Below are 16,479 nucleotides of genomic sequence, written 5' to 3'. Positions count from 1 at the left end.
AATGAAACTGGTGGGGAAACACATGAAAAACACATAAATTGGGTGTGAAGTATGCATTGTTTTTCCTGACAACAGTCTCTGTTCACGTGGAAAAAAAAAACTTCTAAAAAGTTCTGTGTGACCATACCCTAAGGTAGGATATCTGTGGTAGACAGTAACTTTAGTTACTAGTATTCACGGCCCTAGGGTGGTCCACAGTGAGCTCCACTCAGTGGAAAAGCCTGTCAACATGTGTATAGTTTTCATGCGGGGACTCTTTGGGGTCAATGAGGCATTTCGCCTTTCTCATTGATTAGTCTGATTTGTAATGCTTGTACATTGGGTACTACTGAGTCTAGCTTTTTACGAGGCTTCCACCTTGCGTCTAGTTGTCCACACTTCTATCAGCCATGGCTCACACAGTCAATTGGATTTCATTATTTTGTATTCTAAGGGGCAAGGTTTCTCCTTGTGGAGAGTGACAAGCCTGGTCTGGCATGCCAGTATGAGGAGACATAAAGGCCTTGCATGCTCCTTTAGGAAATTAAATATGCAAATTGTCTCTTCAAAAAGGAAGAGAACTTAAACTTTAGTGCCACCTATTGGAAGCAGCAATCCTACAAGTCACTATCGACCCTTTAACAAGTCTTACAATATGACTTAAGATAAAAGCCAAACCAGAATAATAATAATAATAATCTTTATTTTTATACAGCGCTAACATATTCCGCAGCGCTTTACAGTTTACAGAATCCCAATTTGCAGACGCGGTGCTTAGGGGTGCTGCCTCTTGTCAGTGCAAAGTATGAGAACTGATTTGACTAGGTGAGAGAATAAGACTAAGGGGTAAGGTTTCTCCTTGTGGAGCGTGGCAAGCCAGGTCTGGCATGCCAAGGTGAGGAGACTTAAAGGCCTTGCATGCGCCACTGGGAAATTAAATATGCAAATTATTTCTTCAGAGAAGAAGAGGACTTATTATTATGTATTAAATCTCACTTTACTCTGCAGATGCCAATGAATGAATCTAACGTGCTGACGCTGGCTCACCAGCTGCGAATGTACACAGCAGAGGCCGCTAACTTCTCTGATCTGATGGATGTCATCTATGTGGCTCAGATGATGGAAAAATTTATTGGCCTAGTTGACCAAGTGAAAGATGTAAGTGGTATCACAGTTTCTAGGATTTTGAGAAAATATTACCGTAACTATCAAGTTTTCTGAAAATGTTATTATTTCTGCAGCTGGCAGATGTTATGTTGGAGATGGCCAGTAACATGATGATGGTGGACGACCATATCTTGTGGATGGCCCAGGTGGAGGACAAAGCTTGTAGCAGTATTGTGCAGACAGTGGAGCAGATTGCAGGGCTGACTCTGAGCGGTGACTCTCAGGACCTATCTGTGGTATGAGATTGGAATCCACAAACATTCATACGGTGGTGACTTATTATTTTTTTCTTAATTTTATGTGCTTAATAATTTAATTCTCTGCTCTTCCAGAGCACAAGAAACATTGCCTTAGAGGCCTTCCTCATCATGCCCAGCAGTTTTGTTGGTCTAGGTTGCACAGCCTTCCAAAGAAGAGATGGAGGAAGAGGTAACCACAGGGCAGACAGAGACAGGAAAGAACAAGAGGCCAACACACATACTGATCAGCGACTGAAGTTCCGCTGTACAACGGGGCAAACCAACATCTCCCTGACAAACTTCCATGTCAAGGTACGTAAACCAAGTCTAATGTCTTCAGTCTACATTCCAAATCACAAAATGATTTTTGAAGTTAATCTATAAATAATTTCCCAAGGCACTATGCAGGTCATTTAGTGCAGGGTTCCCCAACTCCAGTCCTCAAGGCCCTCCAACAGATCATGTTTTTACAGGATTTCTTAGTATTGCCCAGGTGATAATTGCTTCACCTGTGCAATACAAGAGAAATCCTGAAAACATGACCTGTTGGAGGGCCTTGGGGACTGGAGTTGAGGAACCCTAATTTAGTGTATTTTACATCCCAACATCTGCCAAACATCAATGGTGCATGTCTGGTGCGGGTGTATGGGGTGGCTCAAGAGCTGAGCCTGCACCATACTCAGCAGATGCCGGCTGTTACACAGTAGGCATCTATCTACCTGCAAAAGCACCAGTTTATGATAGTGGCTTTTAAGGTGACTGCCAATCAGGGAGTACACCAATCTAGTCTCCCATTCTAGCACACCCCAGCAACACAATCCCATCCTCCCCCTGCGACAAAGTAGGGTGCCTTCTGGAGGCCGCCGTAGCTGCCATTTCAGTACTCCTGGCTGGGCTTCATTGGAAACTGTAATTTTAGCTATATAATGCAATTCCTTACAGTTTTCAGTTTATATTACAAATGATCAGACATTTGCAGGTCAAATCCTCAAAGGGAAAAACGGTAGAAAACAAAAAAGTAAAAAAAAAAAAAAAATTACAAAAAAAATTGAACCACTTCCCTGTTTTATAAAATGGAGACATACCAAATTAAAAAAAAAAACATTTTTGGTATCACTGCCTCTGTAAAAGTCTGGTCAATTAAAATATTAAAGGGGGATTCTCAAGTTCTCTATTGAGCATATTAAAGGGAATCTGCCACCTCATTTTTGGCCTATGAGATGCGGCCACCGCCATCAGGGGCTTATCTCCAGCATTCTGTAATGCTGTAGATAAGCCCCCGATGTAACCTGAAAGATAAGAAAAACAAGTTAGATTATTCTCACCCGGGGGGGGGGGCGGTCTGGTCCGATGGGTGTCACGGTCCAGTCACACGCCTCCCATCTTCTAGCGATGACGTCTTACTTCTGCCGCGGCTCCTGCGCAGGCGTACTTTATCTGCCCTGTTGAAGGCAGAGCAGAGTACTGCAGCGCGCAGGTGCCGGGAAAGGTCAGAGAGGTCCGGCACCAGCGCACAGGGCAGATAAAGTACGCCTGCGCAGGAGCCACGGCAGAAGTAAGGAGGAGGACGTCATGGCTAGAAGATGGGAGGCGCCAGACCGCGACACCCATCGGACCGGACTGGACCCCCGGGTGAGTATAGTCTAACTCATTTTTCTTATCTTTCAGGTTACATTGGGGGCTTATATACAGCATTACAGAATACTGTAGATAAGCCCCTGATGGTGGTGGCCGCATCTCATAGGACAAAAATGAGGTGACAGATCCCCTTTAAATCTGTGCAGTCTCTTTACTTCCTTTTGCTGGAGGTGTATGCAGCCCACCTTGAGTGACAGGTCAGAGTCATTCTGCTACTTTCATTGTTCTGAAGTCTACACTGTTATCACTATACTTGTGTTTAGAGAAAGCAGTGCATTTGAACAAGCACATGGCTCTGAAAAGTGAGAGCCACGATTAGGAAAACGGCTCTGGAAACTGCCGATGCTATGGGTCAGAGGATGGTGATTATGCAGGACTAATAAGAGCAGCTCAGTCAGGAGCTGAGGAGGAATGTACCAGAGAGCGGACTTGGATCTTAAGATGAATATAACTACTGTGCATACTTGGATGCAATTTACTGAAAAAAGGACATAAAAAAAAATATAGGCAGCCGGGTTTACCAACACTGTGTCACATCACAAATGCCCAACAGGATACAGCATGCCCCCATGATAAAGGCGGGGGCAGCACAGGTGCAAAATATTAATGAAACAACCGCCTGCAAACCCATCATTCATTAGCGAGTGGTTTTCTAGTATTTAGAGATGGGAGAACCCGAAGAGTAAAGTTTGGCGTCCGAACACCTACTCAACGAACACCGGGTGTTTGTCGCATTGTCATGCGCATCGAGACTGTTGTTGGCCGAACATCTACTCGCTAACCCGTAATGTTATGTTATATAGCAGACAACATGATGCTTAAGATTAGGTTCCATCATTGATTGTCACTGCTTTCGTTCTCTCCCTCCAGAACAGTCTTGCTTTGGCCTCCGTCCATCTACCTCAAAGCCTCTTTGCTTTGTCCTCCTCTCAAACCTGTAAACTTCAAGTCTTGGCCTTCAGGAATGGGAAGCTGTTTAGTATTGTAGGGAACTCATCGCGGTGGGCAGAGGATGGGAAGAAACGAAGCATCTCGACACCGGTCATGTACGTTGGAAGCCGTAAGTAAACGCCAGGGTATATATAACAAAATCAGAAAAAGGATTGGAGCTTTAGGAATTTGGGGCTCAAAGATTTACATCAGTTGTGCGTAAATTTTAAGAACTGAAGTGTAGAAGAAGGAGGACATTCTGGTTTGATTTGTAATGATATTTAGAGATGTCCAAAAATTATACAAACACCCATTGAAGTCTATGGGTGCGTGGAAAACATCAGACTGCACTCGGATGACAGTCTGATTTCCGCGGACTCACAGACTGGAGAAATTTTACACGATACTGGTACTCAGATAAAACTCTGATCAGAGCTTGATCAGTGTCATTACCATAATCGACCCGATTCTGTTGGGTGAGAGAATCTACGCTCGTGTGATCGAGCCCTAAATCAGTGATTCAGGTAGTATATTAATCCAAGCAGCGACACTCTCCTGGCCGCTATAAGAGAAGAGAGAAAAAGTATCGGCCATAAACAGGGGGATCACCACATATTAATGCATAAACATACAAACTTTATTAAGTACAAGACCATTCAAAAAACATTAAAAACATTAAAAACGTCACACATGTGACATATACAGAAACATAATTGAGCTCATAATAAAGGTCTTAAACCTGTTATTTGTTTTGGGTAAACTGCTGTATCCTTCTTTTATGATATATCCATACCATTAGGGTGTTTAGCTATACCTCTATAGGGGGTTATTTGTGATTAGGGTCCTGTACCACATAGACCCTCTGTGCCCTACTCCTTGTCTCTTTGCTACATGCATACTATATATTGGTTGACTTGGTAACATTATTTTGGGCACATAACCATGTCTGAGAGGTGTTTCAGGTGCTATATATTTTTGTAGGCTGTGACTCTAAACCAATAGTATTTTCTTTTCACCCTGCCATATCTGTCCATGATTGTAGGCTGTTTATATATGTTTTATAAATTACTGACACATATATAGTTTGGTACACATGAGGGATAGGTTTAAGGCTAGAGCTTTATTATGAGCTCAGTTATGTTTCTGTATATGTCACATGTGTGACGTTTTTAATGTTTTTTGAATGGTCTTGTACTTAATAAAGTTTGTATGTTTCTGCATTAATATGTGGTGATCCCCCTGTTCATGGCCTATACTTTTTCTCTCTTCTCTTATTGTGTCTTAGTGTTTATAGGCTTGGGTTAGAATCCTACCATTACTTATCCTGTGGTGCCCCCTTAATTTATATAATCTCTCCTGGCCGCTAACGGAGGGGCATGTGACCAGACCCGTACATCAGCGGCCTCCATAGAGTAGCAGTGCATGCAGCACTACACATGCGCCAGTTTCTAATATCAACTGCGACATTACAGAAGTAGTCTGAGATATCTGAAATAATTGCTGAGGACATTGTAGTGCCGGACCCCTCATGTTCAGGATATCCCAAGCCCTCTCCCTATCTCCCGTGAAGCTGGACTGGCAGCAGAGTGGAGGGATAAGCTCATACAACATGACCAATGCTTTCTTATGGTACTTTATTATCTTTCAGGTGGTTGTGGCATTACCAACCTCACAGAACCGGTCACGGTTACTCTCCGGCACCTGGCGCAGGGATCGGACCCTCTTCCAGCACAGTGGAACTTCAAAGCCTTGGAAGGATACGGAGGCTGGAGCTCAGAGGGCTGCCAGCTACTCTCAGAGGAGCCGAATATCACCAGCATGCAATGCCTACAGCTCAGCAATTTTGCTGTCCTGACGGTAAGGTCATGTGATTCATTTCTTTTTGAACCTGCTAAGATATGGTACCTCTATCTGATACTCAAAATTGCGCGTTAAGGTCAATAATAATTCTTAAAGGCGTCTTCCTGTCACTAAAAATTTAAAGGTAATCCGTCACCAGGTTTTTGCTATCTCATTGGTTAGCAATATGATTCCAGCAATGGATTACTTACTGGGCTGATTGCTGCATTTTTTATAAAATCACTGTTTAGTCTGCTACAGATCTACCAGTCCCCAATTGAATGCTGAGCTCTGTGTCACACCCATTGGCAGCTTTTTGTGCACACTGTGCATAGGCAGAAAGCTGTCAATAAGAGATGGAGGCAAAGTTAGACTACCCGGTAGCAGGTTTAGTACTCCTCTAGTGATTAATCTTATAATTATACAGTGATTTTCTAAAAACTGCAGCAAGCAGACAAGTAGGTGACACGTCACTGGAGTCAGGGTCTCTGCCCCTACATCATACTGCTCTCAGATTAGGTGGTGAAAGCCTGGTGACAGATTCCCTTTAACAAATAAAGCTGAGAATTCTCTAAATTCCAGTGCTCTAGTGGAGACCAGTGTTAGCATTCTGGGAGGTATTTTCGTGGCAATTTTTCTCAGTTGCTCCTTAGGAATTGCCTTCAAACCACAATAATGTTATGAGGCCTGCGTAGAAAATTACTGTGAATATGGAGCTGTTAACGTTTCTTTCTCAAGTTATGCTCACCTGGCTAAAGGGGCTGTCCAGTATTAGTTATAAGGGTCTCTTTTTTTTTTCTGAAGTAGCGCCACTCTTGTCTAAGGGCTGTGTCTGGTATTGCTGCACAACTGCAATTAAAGGATTGAGGCTGAGCTGCAATATACAGGCCATGAGCACAAGGGGCCTGGAATAAGGCAGAAGCTTTCTTCTAATACCGGACCCCCATTTTATTTGGCTTTTCACAGTTTTACTGACATATAGCAGAAGTCACTTTATATGTCAATGAATATATATTTCTTTGCAGGAACTGAACACTTTCCCATCACCGACCCAACATGGCACCGACATCCTCCACCAAGTGATCTACTGTACGGCCGTCCTTCTGCTCTGCCTGTTCACCACCATTATCACGTACATCGTAAACCACAGGTTAGTGCTCTCTATGGAAAGTGCTGTTATCGGCAACATTGTGATCAGAAAATGACAAGACTTCTTGTGTGCGTTCTCAGCTCCATCCAGATCTCTCGGAAGGGTTGGCACATGCTGCTCAATCTCTGCTTCCACATTGCAATGACATCAGCTGTGTTTGCCGGAGGAATTACTCTTACCGGATACCTCATCGTGTGCCAAGCTGTAAGTGCTCTGCAGAACGTAGTCTTTCAGGGAATTGAACATGTACGTGCCTTATAAACCTCACAAACCAAACAAATGGAAAATACCACATTGTGGCATGTCTTTCATGATCACATAAACACAAATTGTACGTCATGTTCATTGGCTGGTCCAAAAATTAACCTGTAGAATGTACAGATCATTTTTAGGCATCAGTATTTCAAAGAGGTTGTCCAGGCTTAGAAAAATATGGCTTATTCCAAAAAAGCTCCCCCAGCCACCCCTTCCTCCAGAAAAGTCTCTCCAAGGGACGTCTTCCAGTGGGGCACAGAAGTAGAAGTGTCATTTTATTTCTTAAACAGTCTGCTCGAAAGCTGTTTTTCCAATCTGTGTAAACCTCCCCTACTTAGAACTTTCCATGAATCCCATAAAAGATCTCATACTGTAAAACTCTATTATTAGAGGTCACGCAAGACAGTCCTCCTGCAAGTAAGATCCATGTGTTGCTTCTCAGGTCAGCATCATTCTGCACTATTCTTCCTTGTCTACTCTACTTTGGATGGGCCTTAAAGCTAGAGTTATCTACAAGGAATTGACCCACAAGCCTCAACCTCAGCAGGAAGGAGAAGTGACACAGCCTCCACAGAGGCCGATGCTCAGGTAATCTCAGGAGGGGCAAAATGTTTTAATATAGGGTTTGTCTACTACTTATACAACTCCGTATCAATTACTATATTCCACCATGATATAAAATAACAGCTTGTACTCTCCTTCGGTCCTGGTGTCGTTCCAGCGATTTTGGAGCCGGACTTCCCGGTGCTTGCTTGACATTATTATGTCGTATGAGCCCTGCTGCCAGTCGGCGGCCGCTAATGGGCAGTCTCACTCTCCCTTCCTTTGAATGAAGCAGACATCTTGAAGAAGCGAGAACTGCTGCTGCTCTCTGACTTCTTCATGTTCAGTTATGTCCAAAGGAAGTCAGAGCGAAGCGGACCATTGGCAGCTAATAATTAGCTGCAGGGCTCACATAACATAACGTCACGCGAGTCCCAGGAGATTCAGCACCGACATCCCTGGAACAGCACCGGCATCAGAGGTGAGAACAGGCAGTTTTCTATTTTACATGAGAGAATATAGCAATTGAGAAGCGTTTGTCCGAACAGTGGACAAACCTCTTTAATGAGTCCAGGGTGCTCAATGATCATTATTTTTTTCTTTAGCCTCTGTAATAATATGTACAGATGAATGATACCAATACATTGTTAATATATAGATGTGTTCATCCACCCATCCATGTATCTGTCACAACCCTCCAATAAAATAAACTAACCATATATCCCTAAAGTGGCTGCTTTTTCACACAGGAGCCTAAGGTTGATGAATGGCCAATGGACGGTATCTAGTAAACAGTAACTTTTCGTGAATGATTTTTTTCACATCTCACACAAAACATCTAGTGATATGTCAGGTCTAAAAAGACAAATTAAGAAAGGACATTGCTATACATTTGTTTGCATAGTCAGTCATTTTAACCTTTAGATGAACCTCCTGAAGTATTCTTATAATGATCCCATCTACTGTAACTGTTAGGCGTCGGATTTCTGTCGCTGCACAGCGGGAATCCCGAGCCTTACTTCCAGCGGTCTCCCATTCCTCTCCAGCTGCAGAGGAAGCTGCTCAGCAAACTCGGCGGTCCCAGCGCTCTGCCCAGACCAGCTCCGTGGGTTTGCTTGCTGCTGGCACATCTATGGCAATACATGCTGCTCAGCAGCGAGATTCTCCAGGGACTAAGTCCTCATGTCGGGCCACTGAGCATGCCCGTGGAGTGATCTCCCATTGGAGATCGAAGGTCACGTGCTCAGGTCCTGCTCGTGTTCGGATTGGCCCATCCGAGAAGGCAGGAAGGTTCCGGACGCTCGCGGCTATAAAAGGTTCGCATGGCCACTCGGCCATGCGCTAGGATATACAGACTATGTGGAGTGAATGATGCATGCACGTATGAATGTCTCTGGTGAATGACTCATTAAGAAACCCCTACCCTTGGTACGCATGTGTTGTGCAGCCTAGCCTTCTAGCGCCCAGGCTTAGGTGTAGGTAGGACAGAGATTGAGTCAGGCATCAGTCCTCACCAGGGACTCGGCACGCCTCAGTGCACGTGCTCCACTTCATAGCCAGCGTCTATAGCGGCGCTCGCGGCAGCGACGCCGCGCGCTCAGTGGGCCTAGAGGGACTCTAACCCCGTGTCCTTGGGGTAGAGTTCTGTGGCTGTACACTGTGCGCTCTTTTGGCCGGGCTCTGTGAGCTAAACAGGCTCTGGCATTTACGTTCAGCGGTTGTGCGGCTCTGTGCATTAACAGAGTTCGCCCCTGTTCCCATTGGGTGACGTAACCCACGTGTGACTGTTTTTACGCCGCTCTATTCTTCCGCTATTACTTAGCAGCAGTGTACCACCTCTGCACGGTGGACCCCGGGCTGCGGACGCACCTACTATTATTTTAGAATTTGGTGCGTTCCGCCAGCCCTAACAGTAACGGTGACATCTTTTGCTTAGAAATATCTTTATTCTTCTTCTCATGGTAAAACCCAACATCTATCCCATCCTTCCTGCAAAGGTGTCATCTCTTGCTGTTGCTGTATTGTGGGGAACCTCCTAACCAGGTTTCAGGGACAGCAGAACCCTAATGTGACACAGCGATGTTGTCCGATCCCATTGAGACCCTATACTGAAGCCATATGACGGGTTAGAAGTCTGAGACGTATCCTGCTATTTAGGCAGATAATGGCATACATTGCTAATAGGCTCCTATTGCAGTATACGTTTTGTTCCATTCGGCCAAAAAAAGTAGTGGCTGATACCAGTCATGTGAGGCAAAAAGAAAATGCCTTTAGTTAAATCTGACATCTAAATCTATGTACATATTTATCCCAATTTTTGTTTTGTAGGTTCTACTTGATCGCTGGTGGGATCCCACTAATTATATGCGGCATCACTGCTGCTGTGAACATCAACAATTACAGGGACAACAGCCCTTAGTAAGTGTCCTGCATGGGAAATATATGCTCCGTACTGGCGGGACACAGTTGCACATTAACTTGTGTGTCTTTTTTCTCAGCTGCTGTTTGGTGTGGAGGCCAAGTCTCGGAGCTTTCTATGTACCTGCTGGTTTCATTCTGCTCGTCACATGGATATATCTTCTTTGTGCTGGGATATATTTAAAGCTTCAGCCTAAGGAGCAAAAGGATCTTGCGGAGGCCAATGATGTACAGCATGCACATGGTGGGATAAATCATCTTCTGAGTGATTCCACTTCCATATCTGTGACCCTTAACTCAGCGGCCCCACCGGATGTAGACACCGTGTATTCCTTACAAGTGCAGTTCTGGTCTCTGGTGATTGTCCATGTATTGTATATTGTCCTCTGGATTTTTGGAGCCTTTGCTGTATCACAAGAATGGTATTTAAATGTTATCTTTAGTTATCTCTATGGGGTGACAGCAGTGGCCCTAGGGCTGTTCATCTTCATTCACCACTGTGTGCGACGTCAAGATGTCCAGCGCTCTTGGTTTTCATGCTGCCATTCGTACACAGACTCATTACCAATCCAAGCATATGTGCACACCAGCTCCCCTGTAGATGACTCCCCACAGGTGTATATTGGGTGCAACCCCGAAGTGGACCACTCCGTTAAGTCTACATCATCCCCAAGCAACAGTATTAACTCTACTACTGGACCTTGTAAAATCACCAATCTCCAGGTGGCTCAAAGCCAAGCAGAAATCTGCCCTCCTAAACCACCTAGCTGTGAAGAGAGCGAGCCAACCAACAATAAATTTGTGACTGCTCCAAGTCGGTATATGAACAATTTGCATGGTCGTAGGAACCATAAAAGCAGAACTAAGCAGTATCGGGAAGGAAAACACCACAGGTTAAAGGTGCTACGAGGACCTTCTTCTGACCTGCCTTCCAGCGAAAGTGGCAGTGTCCACAATAGCCACTCTGAAAGCTATCATAGCAAGAACAGCCCTTTGAACAATGGCAGGGGGGTGACAGCTAGGGACCCAGAGGGTGCACTTACCCACTCTGAAGGAAGTGACAGCAGTGGGCAACAGGCACAGGACTTTGCTAGAGCGCAGAGAAAAAGTGCTAGTCGGGACAATCTAAAACAAGCAAACAGCATGGAAAGGGAGACCAAGCGTAGGTCCTACCCTCTTAACACAGGCAACCAGAATGGGGTCCTAAAGGGCAGCAAGTATGACATCAACCTTGCACCTGCAGAGAGCACTACAGTCATGAAGACGGGTCTGTGGAAGAGTGAAACTACTGTGTAGTTTGTGAGTAGCCAAAAAAGCATGTGCCATACATGTCATATATCGAAATGACCGAGATGCCATCACGTGCTAGGAAAATGGGCTCTCCCCAGCCACGTGTTGGGATCACAGATTGGTTGGTGCAATCACCTTGGACCAGACCAACGTTAACGCCAAGAATTTATGTGCCAAAGTGTTTATGTATGTGTAATGGCAGAGATCACATTGGCTTATGGTAATGTACGCACATCGGTTTGAGGATTGTGCCAATGTGTTGTACAGAGGATTTGCGTTATCTCGTTTTGAAAGCCGTTCAAGGAAAGTTGAAGCATCAAGGAACTATTTTGATTCATTTACAATGTTTCAGACTTTGGAAAATACTTACGGCTTGTGAATTCCTGTAGGGATCTCGTTGACATACACATAGCTCAAGGTCAACACCCAAGAGGAGTCAAGTCAGTGGCCAGATTATCAAATTACTGGTCAGCCAAGTGCCTTCTAAGCTTCTTGTGTGTTCCTCAATTAGCACTTTCTAAGCAATCTCTCCTTCGAAGCATCCTTTGGATGGTGCACTTATACAGATCACCTTTCACGCTTTTATTTCGCACCTTCATGTAGATTTCACTCATCCTCATGAGCCATTTTTATCCTGACTTGCTAATTGTTTTATATTCTTGCCACGTGCCTTAACGTAGCCTTTTAAAGGAATTTAAGAGCACATTACATTCCCAGATTTAATAAAAGGAATCTTCACGATCTAATACCTTGGTACAGTCAATCACGGTGACCTTTGACCATATTGGTGCTTCAGAAGCATTTTCATTGTTTTTTATTTTTTACTTATTTGTATCATACAAAATTGATAACATCCCGACAGACAATCACGAAATTCACTTCTGCATGTTATTTGTGTAAACGTTTTTTTGTTTCGTTGTCTTTTTTTTTTTTTAAATGTATTATATCAGAGGGAAACATTTATTTTTCAAATATAGAATTATATTGTATATTGTATAGACAGATCAGGATCACTTTTTTTGAGACCTGTGTAAATTTACATATCAGTATTAAACCTCGTCTCTGTGAATGAAATGCAAAATTTAATCATGAAACAAAAAAATTGTATCTGTATGCAATGTTGTGTAAAAGATTGCAGATGTGATCGAGTCGTACGGAGGTCGGAGAAATCTAGAATTAGTGAGGCAGCACATGATGCAGTGGCTATGGGACGCCTTACGCCTTCACAATTGGAGCTTTGGTTCCCGGGCATGACTGTTTTACAATTATTTGTATTCTATATAAAATAATAATTCTGGAGAATCTTCTCTTAAAATTCTACATTGTGCCATCCCTCAGTTATTCTTCTTGGAAACACATGAATTAATTAACAACTGTGCATTAAGGCCCCGTTGCACATAACGATGTCCCAGCGATCCCACCAACGATCCGACATGGATGGGATCGCTGGGACATCGTTAGGCTGATTGCTGGTGAGCTGTCACATAGACTGCCCCTACAGCGATCAGGACCAGCGAGCAAGCTGGTTTCCAGTGTAAACATCGGGTATCTAAGAGCCGCGCGGCTCTTAGATACCCGATGTTTACATTGGAAACCAGCGTTCAACGTCGCTGATTGCTGGTCTCTTGCTGCCACACGCAGTAATGCACGCTGGTCAGCGGGAGACCAGTGATCAAAAAACGGCCCAGGACGATAGTGCATGATCAGCGATACCCGGCGGGGGGGGCGGTCGCTGATCCCCGTCACACACAGCGATCTCGCTGGCGAGATCGCTGTGGCGTCACAAAATCAGCGATCTCGCAACGAGATCACTGTGTGTGACGAGGCCTTTAGCCATCCCCTTATCTAAAGTCATGTTTCTACCTAATTTGATATTGTCAGAGCTGAGGGTGTAGGGACACATCCCCATTGAAAATGGCAATGCTAACACTCGCTTGTTATTCTACATAGGCTTGCAAGTTTATACTAAAGCAGACATGTTGGGATTGCCAATAGTCCCATTTTAAATATGTACCAAAGATGTTTTCGTCATAAGGGAAAACCAAAAATTGCAAATAGACTCTCTTCCCTAAATCCTCAAGATAGTCACTAGTTTTGAAATTATAATGTTCCAGAGGATTAAAGGGTTAGGCCCGGGTCCCATTAGCGTATTGCATCTGATGATTGTCTCATGTGTGAGTATCGGATGCGATACGCTAATGACCCTAAGCTCCTGCTCTTATATGGGTGTGTGGGATCCGATTGTTGGGTGCAGTCTCATCATGCTGTGACTCTTTTCTCATGCAGAATCGGCATGAGAAAATAATCGCAGATATGAGCTGCACAATAGAGAAACTCTGGGGCAAGTGCAATCCAATTTTTTATCGAATTGCACCGCAGGTGGGAGCGAGCCCGTAATCTGAAGTCGTCTCTTGAGCTGAACACAACTTTCCAGTCTCCTCACTTTCTGGTTTCTGGCAGGGCAGGCTCTACTCCTTGAGTGACAGTTCTTATGAATAGTAAAAGTTTGATATTAGTAGAACTATAAAGCTCAGCACAAGTTGTGCTATAACAGCTATCAGTGGTTTGTTCTCGAGTAATACATTAGAGATAACAGGGCATTTGCGCAAACACTTGGCTCAGGACAGTGAGCGCTGTGATTGGGAGATCTGCTCTGAAAGCAGATGATGGTGACAGCTGGTGATTTTGCTAGATTAATAACAGCAGCTTGTCAGAAGCTAAGAGGGAGTGGGTAGGAATTGAGAAGATAAATGCTGCATAGAATTTAATGGGCTGGACAAAGGTGGCTGGGACATTAGGAGTTAACCTCTCTCCTGAAATGTAGCTGCGCAATGTCGGCAAATGTCAGGGCAGGTACTCAAGGCTGAGCCCTATTGAAACCAGCTGTACACTATGAAAGATAAAAGCTCTCAATGCAGGAGAATGAGAGCGGATAGGAACAGCAAATCAATCGCAAACTTGCTTATTTTCATGCTGCCTAGCTAACTAAAGCAATTAAATTAATTGAGAGTACCCATTTAGAGTACAGTTAAGCATAAAGTCTCCTGAACAGCATGCTTTTCATCAAATATACTGGAAACTATGAATCGTATTGCAATAGCTTCATATAATGTTTTACATATGATATTGGATTATAATTAAAAGAAACCTGTCACCAGGTTTTTCCCATATAAAGTATGGCTAGCCCCTGTAAGCCTTATGTGACAGCTTTCTAGAATGCTGTACATAAGTCCCTAATGCGCTCTCCATGGAAAAAAAACAAAAACTTTCATTATACTTATCTAGGTGGCGATCCGGTCCATTGGGCGTCGCTGTTCTTCATCCGGTGCCTCCTCTCTTCTTGCGTTGTGTGGATGATGTGTTCTTCGTCATCCACACAGTGTCCTCGGCGTTGCGCTCCCACACAGGCGCCCTTCTCTCTGCCCTTCCGAAGGCAGAGCAAAGTATTGTAGTGCGCATGCGCCTGTTGCTCTTTTGGCCTTTCCCCGTGCAGGCGCACGACAATACTTTCCTCTGCCCTTAGCAGGGCAGAGAAAAGGGCGCCTGCACAGATGTGTGATGCTGAGGACACTTTGTGGCTTACATAGAAAGCGTTATCCACACGAAACAAGAACAGAGGAGGCGCCGGATCAAGGACAGCGATGCCTATCGGACCAGATCGCCCCATAGATGAGTATAATAAAAGCTATTTTTTGTTTTATGGAAAGTGCATTGGGGACATATATACAGTATTCTAGAATGCTGTCACATAAGGATTACTGTCACATCAGGCCCTACTTTATATGGGAAAATCCTGGTGTCAGGTTCCATGTAATGCTGCAGTGCAGAAGGGCCGAAATCTATTGGTAATGCAAGTCTAGTATAAAAGACTTTGGGTGAAAAAAGCAGCAGTCTGAGTCTCCCAGATTCTGGAGCACTTACAAGACATTTCAGGTGGCACCTGACCATTTAAGACAATGTCCTCTCGATTCTCAGTGTGTGCACATAGCGTATAGCTGTCACACAGCTATATCTTACCTCCTGTCACCCCAAGCAATGTTCCGCTAGGCCATGTCAATGTAGGGAGAAGAAACAAGCTGATGTCAGACACCTCTGGCAGCAGATTCTTTCTTTTGAGAACAAAAGGATGGGGCATATTAAAATCCATCTGCTCAATCCTTCCTTGCCCTGACGTCTGCCAATGATGGGAGAGAATGAGTGCTCAGATTTTGTTACCCAGGATTTAATTGCTGATGTGCCATTTTTCTGGAACCCCAAGCAAAACAATTTGGTATTGATTGAAATACCAAATATTTGCTGTTTAGCAATCAATGGAGGGACGGCTATTGATTTATTGAGCCAAGGCATTGTTCACACTGCCACAAATTATGACAATGGTATTACATTCAGACGCTGGAGAGTTTACACCTGAACATGTGAGCAGTGATCTTCCACTGATACTTATGGATGTATGGCTCAGTCGCACTCTGTATGGTTGTTTTCATGTCTCCTAATAGAAAGAAACAGTATTTTGTACCAAAGAAATGATGTCCAAAGTATGTTTTTGTATTCTGTGAATTCACCAAATATTTTTTTAATTGTATTAAACATTGAAAAATATAGAGTTATGTCTTCTATAAAATGTGGCGTCTAGTATTTCTTTCTACACTTGAGGAATAGGGATTACAGTTTACAAGGTATGTTATCTAAGGGATAACGTTTCTCCCTTTGGAGAGTGACATGCCTAGCCTGGCATGCCAGTGTAAATTTAATATACAAATTGCCTCTTCCCAGAGGAAGAGGACTTGAACTCTAGTGCCACATATTGGAAGTAACAATCCTAAGAGTCAATTTCGACCCTTTATTGAGCCATGCCATATGACTTAGGATAAAATAAGTCACATGGCAAGGCTCATTAAAGGGTTGACAGTGACTTTCAGGATTGCTCCGTCCTATAGGTGGCACTAGAGTTCAAGTTCTCGTCCTCTCTGAAGAGGCAATTTGCATATTTAAGGTATATGGCCTGTTTCACACATCCGTATGTTACCATCA

The 16,479-nt window shown here is 43.9% G+C and overlaps 1 protein-coding gene across 1 annotated transcript in view; it reads left to right on the top strand.

Annotated features, from left to right (window-relative positions):
• Positions 1–16,069, top strand: part of ADGRA2 (adhesion G protein-coupled receptor A2) — a 206,277-nt gene extending 190,208 nt beyond the window's left edge. The window contains exons 10-19 of the mRNA XM_073569029.1: positions 988–1,137; positions 1,221–1,382; positions 1,479–1,697; positions 3,894–4,083; positions 5,602–5,810; positions 6,818–6,942; positions 7,023–7,146; positions 7,640–7,785; positions 10,069–10,158; positions 10,239–16,069. Of these exons, the coding sequence (XP_073425130.1) occupies positions 988–1,137; positions 1,221–1,382; positions 1,479–1,697; positions 3,894–4,083; positions 5,602–5,810; positions 6,818–6,942; positions 7,023–7,146; positions 7,640–7,785; positions 10,069–10,158; positions 10,239–11,454 (2,631 nt within the window). The 3' untranslated portion in view covers positions 11,455–16,069. The remainder of the gene's footprint in view (positions 1–987; positions 1,138–1,220; positions 1,383–1,478; positions 1,698–3,893; positions 4,084–5,601; positions 5,811–6,817; positions 6,943–7,022; positions 7,147–7,639; positions 7,786–10,068; positions 10,159–10,238) is intronic.
• The last annotated feature ends 410 nt before the right edge of the window (positions 16,070–16,479 follow it).

Source organism: Dendrobates tinctorius, unplaced genomic scaffold, assembly GCF_039654945.1.
Source record: "Dendrobates tinctorius isolate UK_male_01 unplaced genomic scaffold, ASM3965494v1 ptg000022l, whole genome shotgun sequence".
Classification (NCBI taxonomy): domain Eukaryota; kingdom Metazoa; phylum Chordata; class Amphibia; order Anura; family Dendrobatidae; genus Dendrobates; species Dendrobates tinctorius.
Note: the sequence above shows the minus strand (reverse complement) of the source record. Positions and strands in the feature narration are given on the sequence as shown.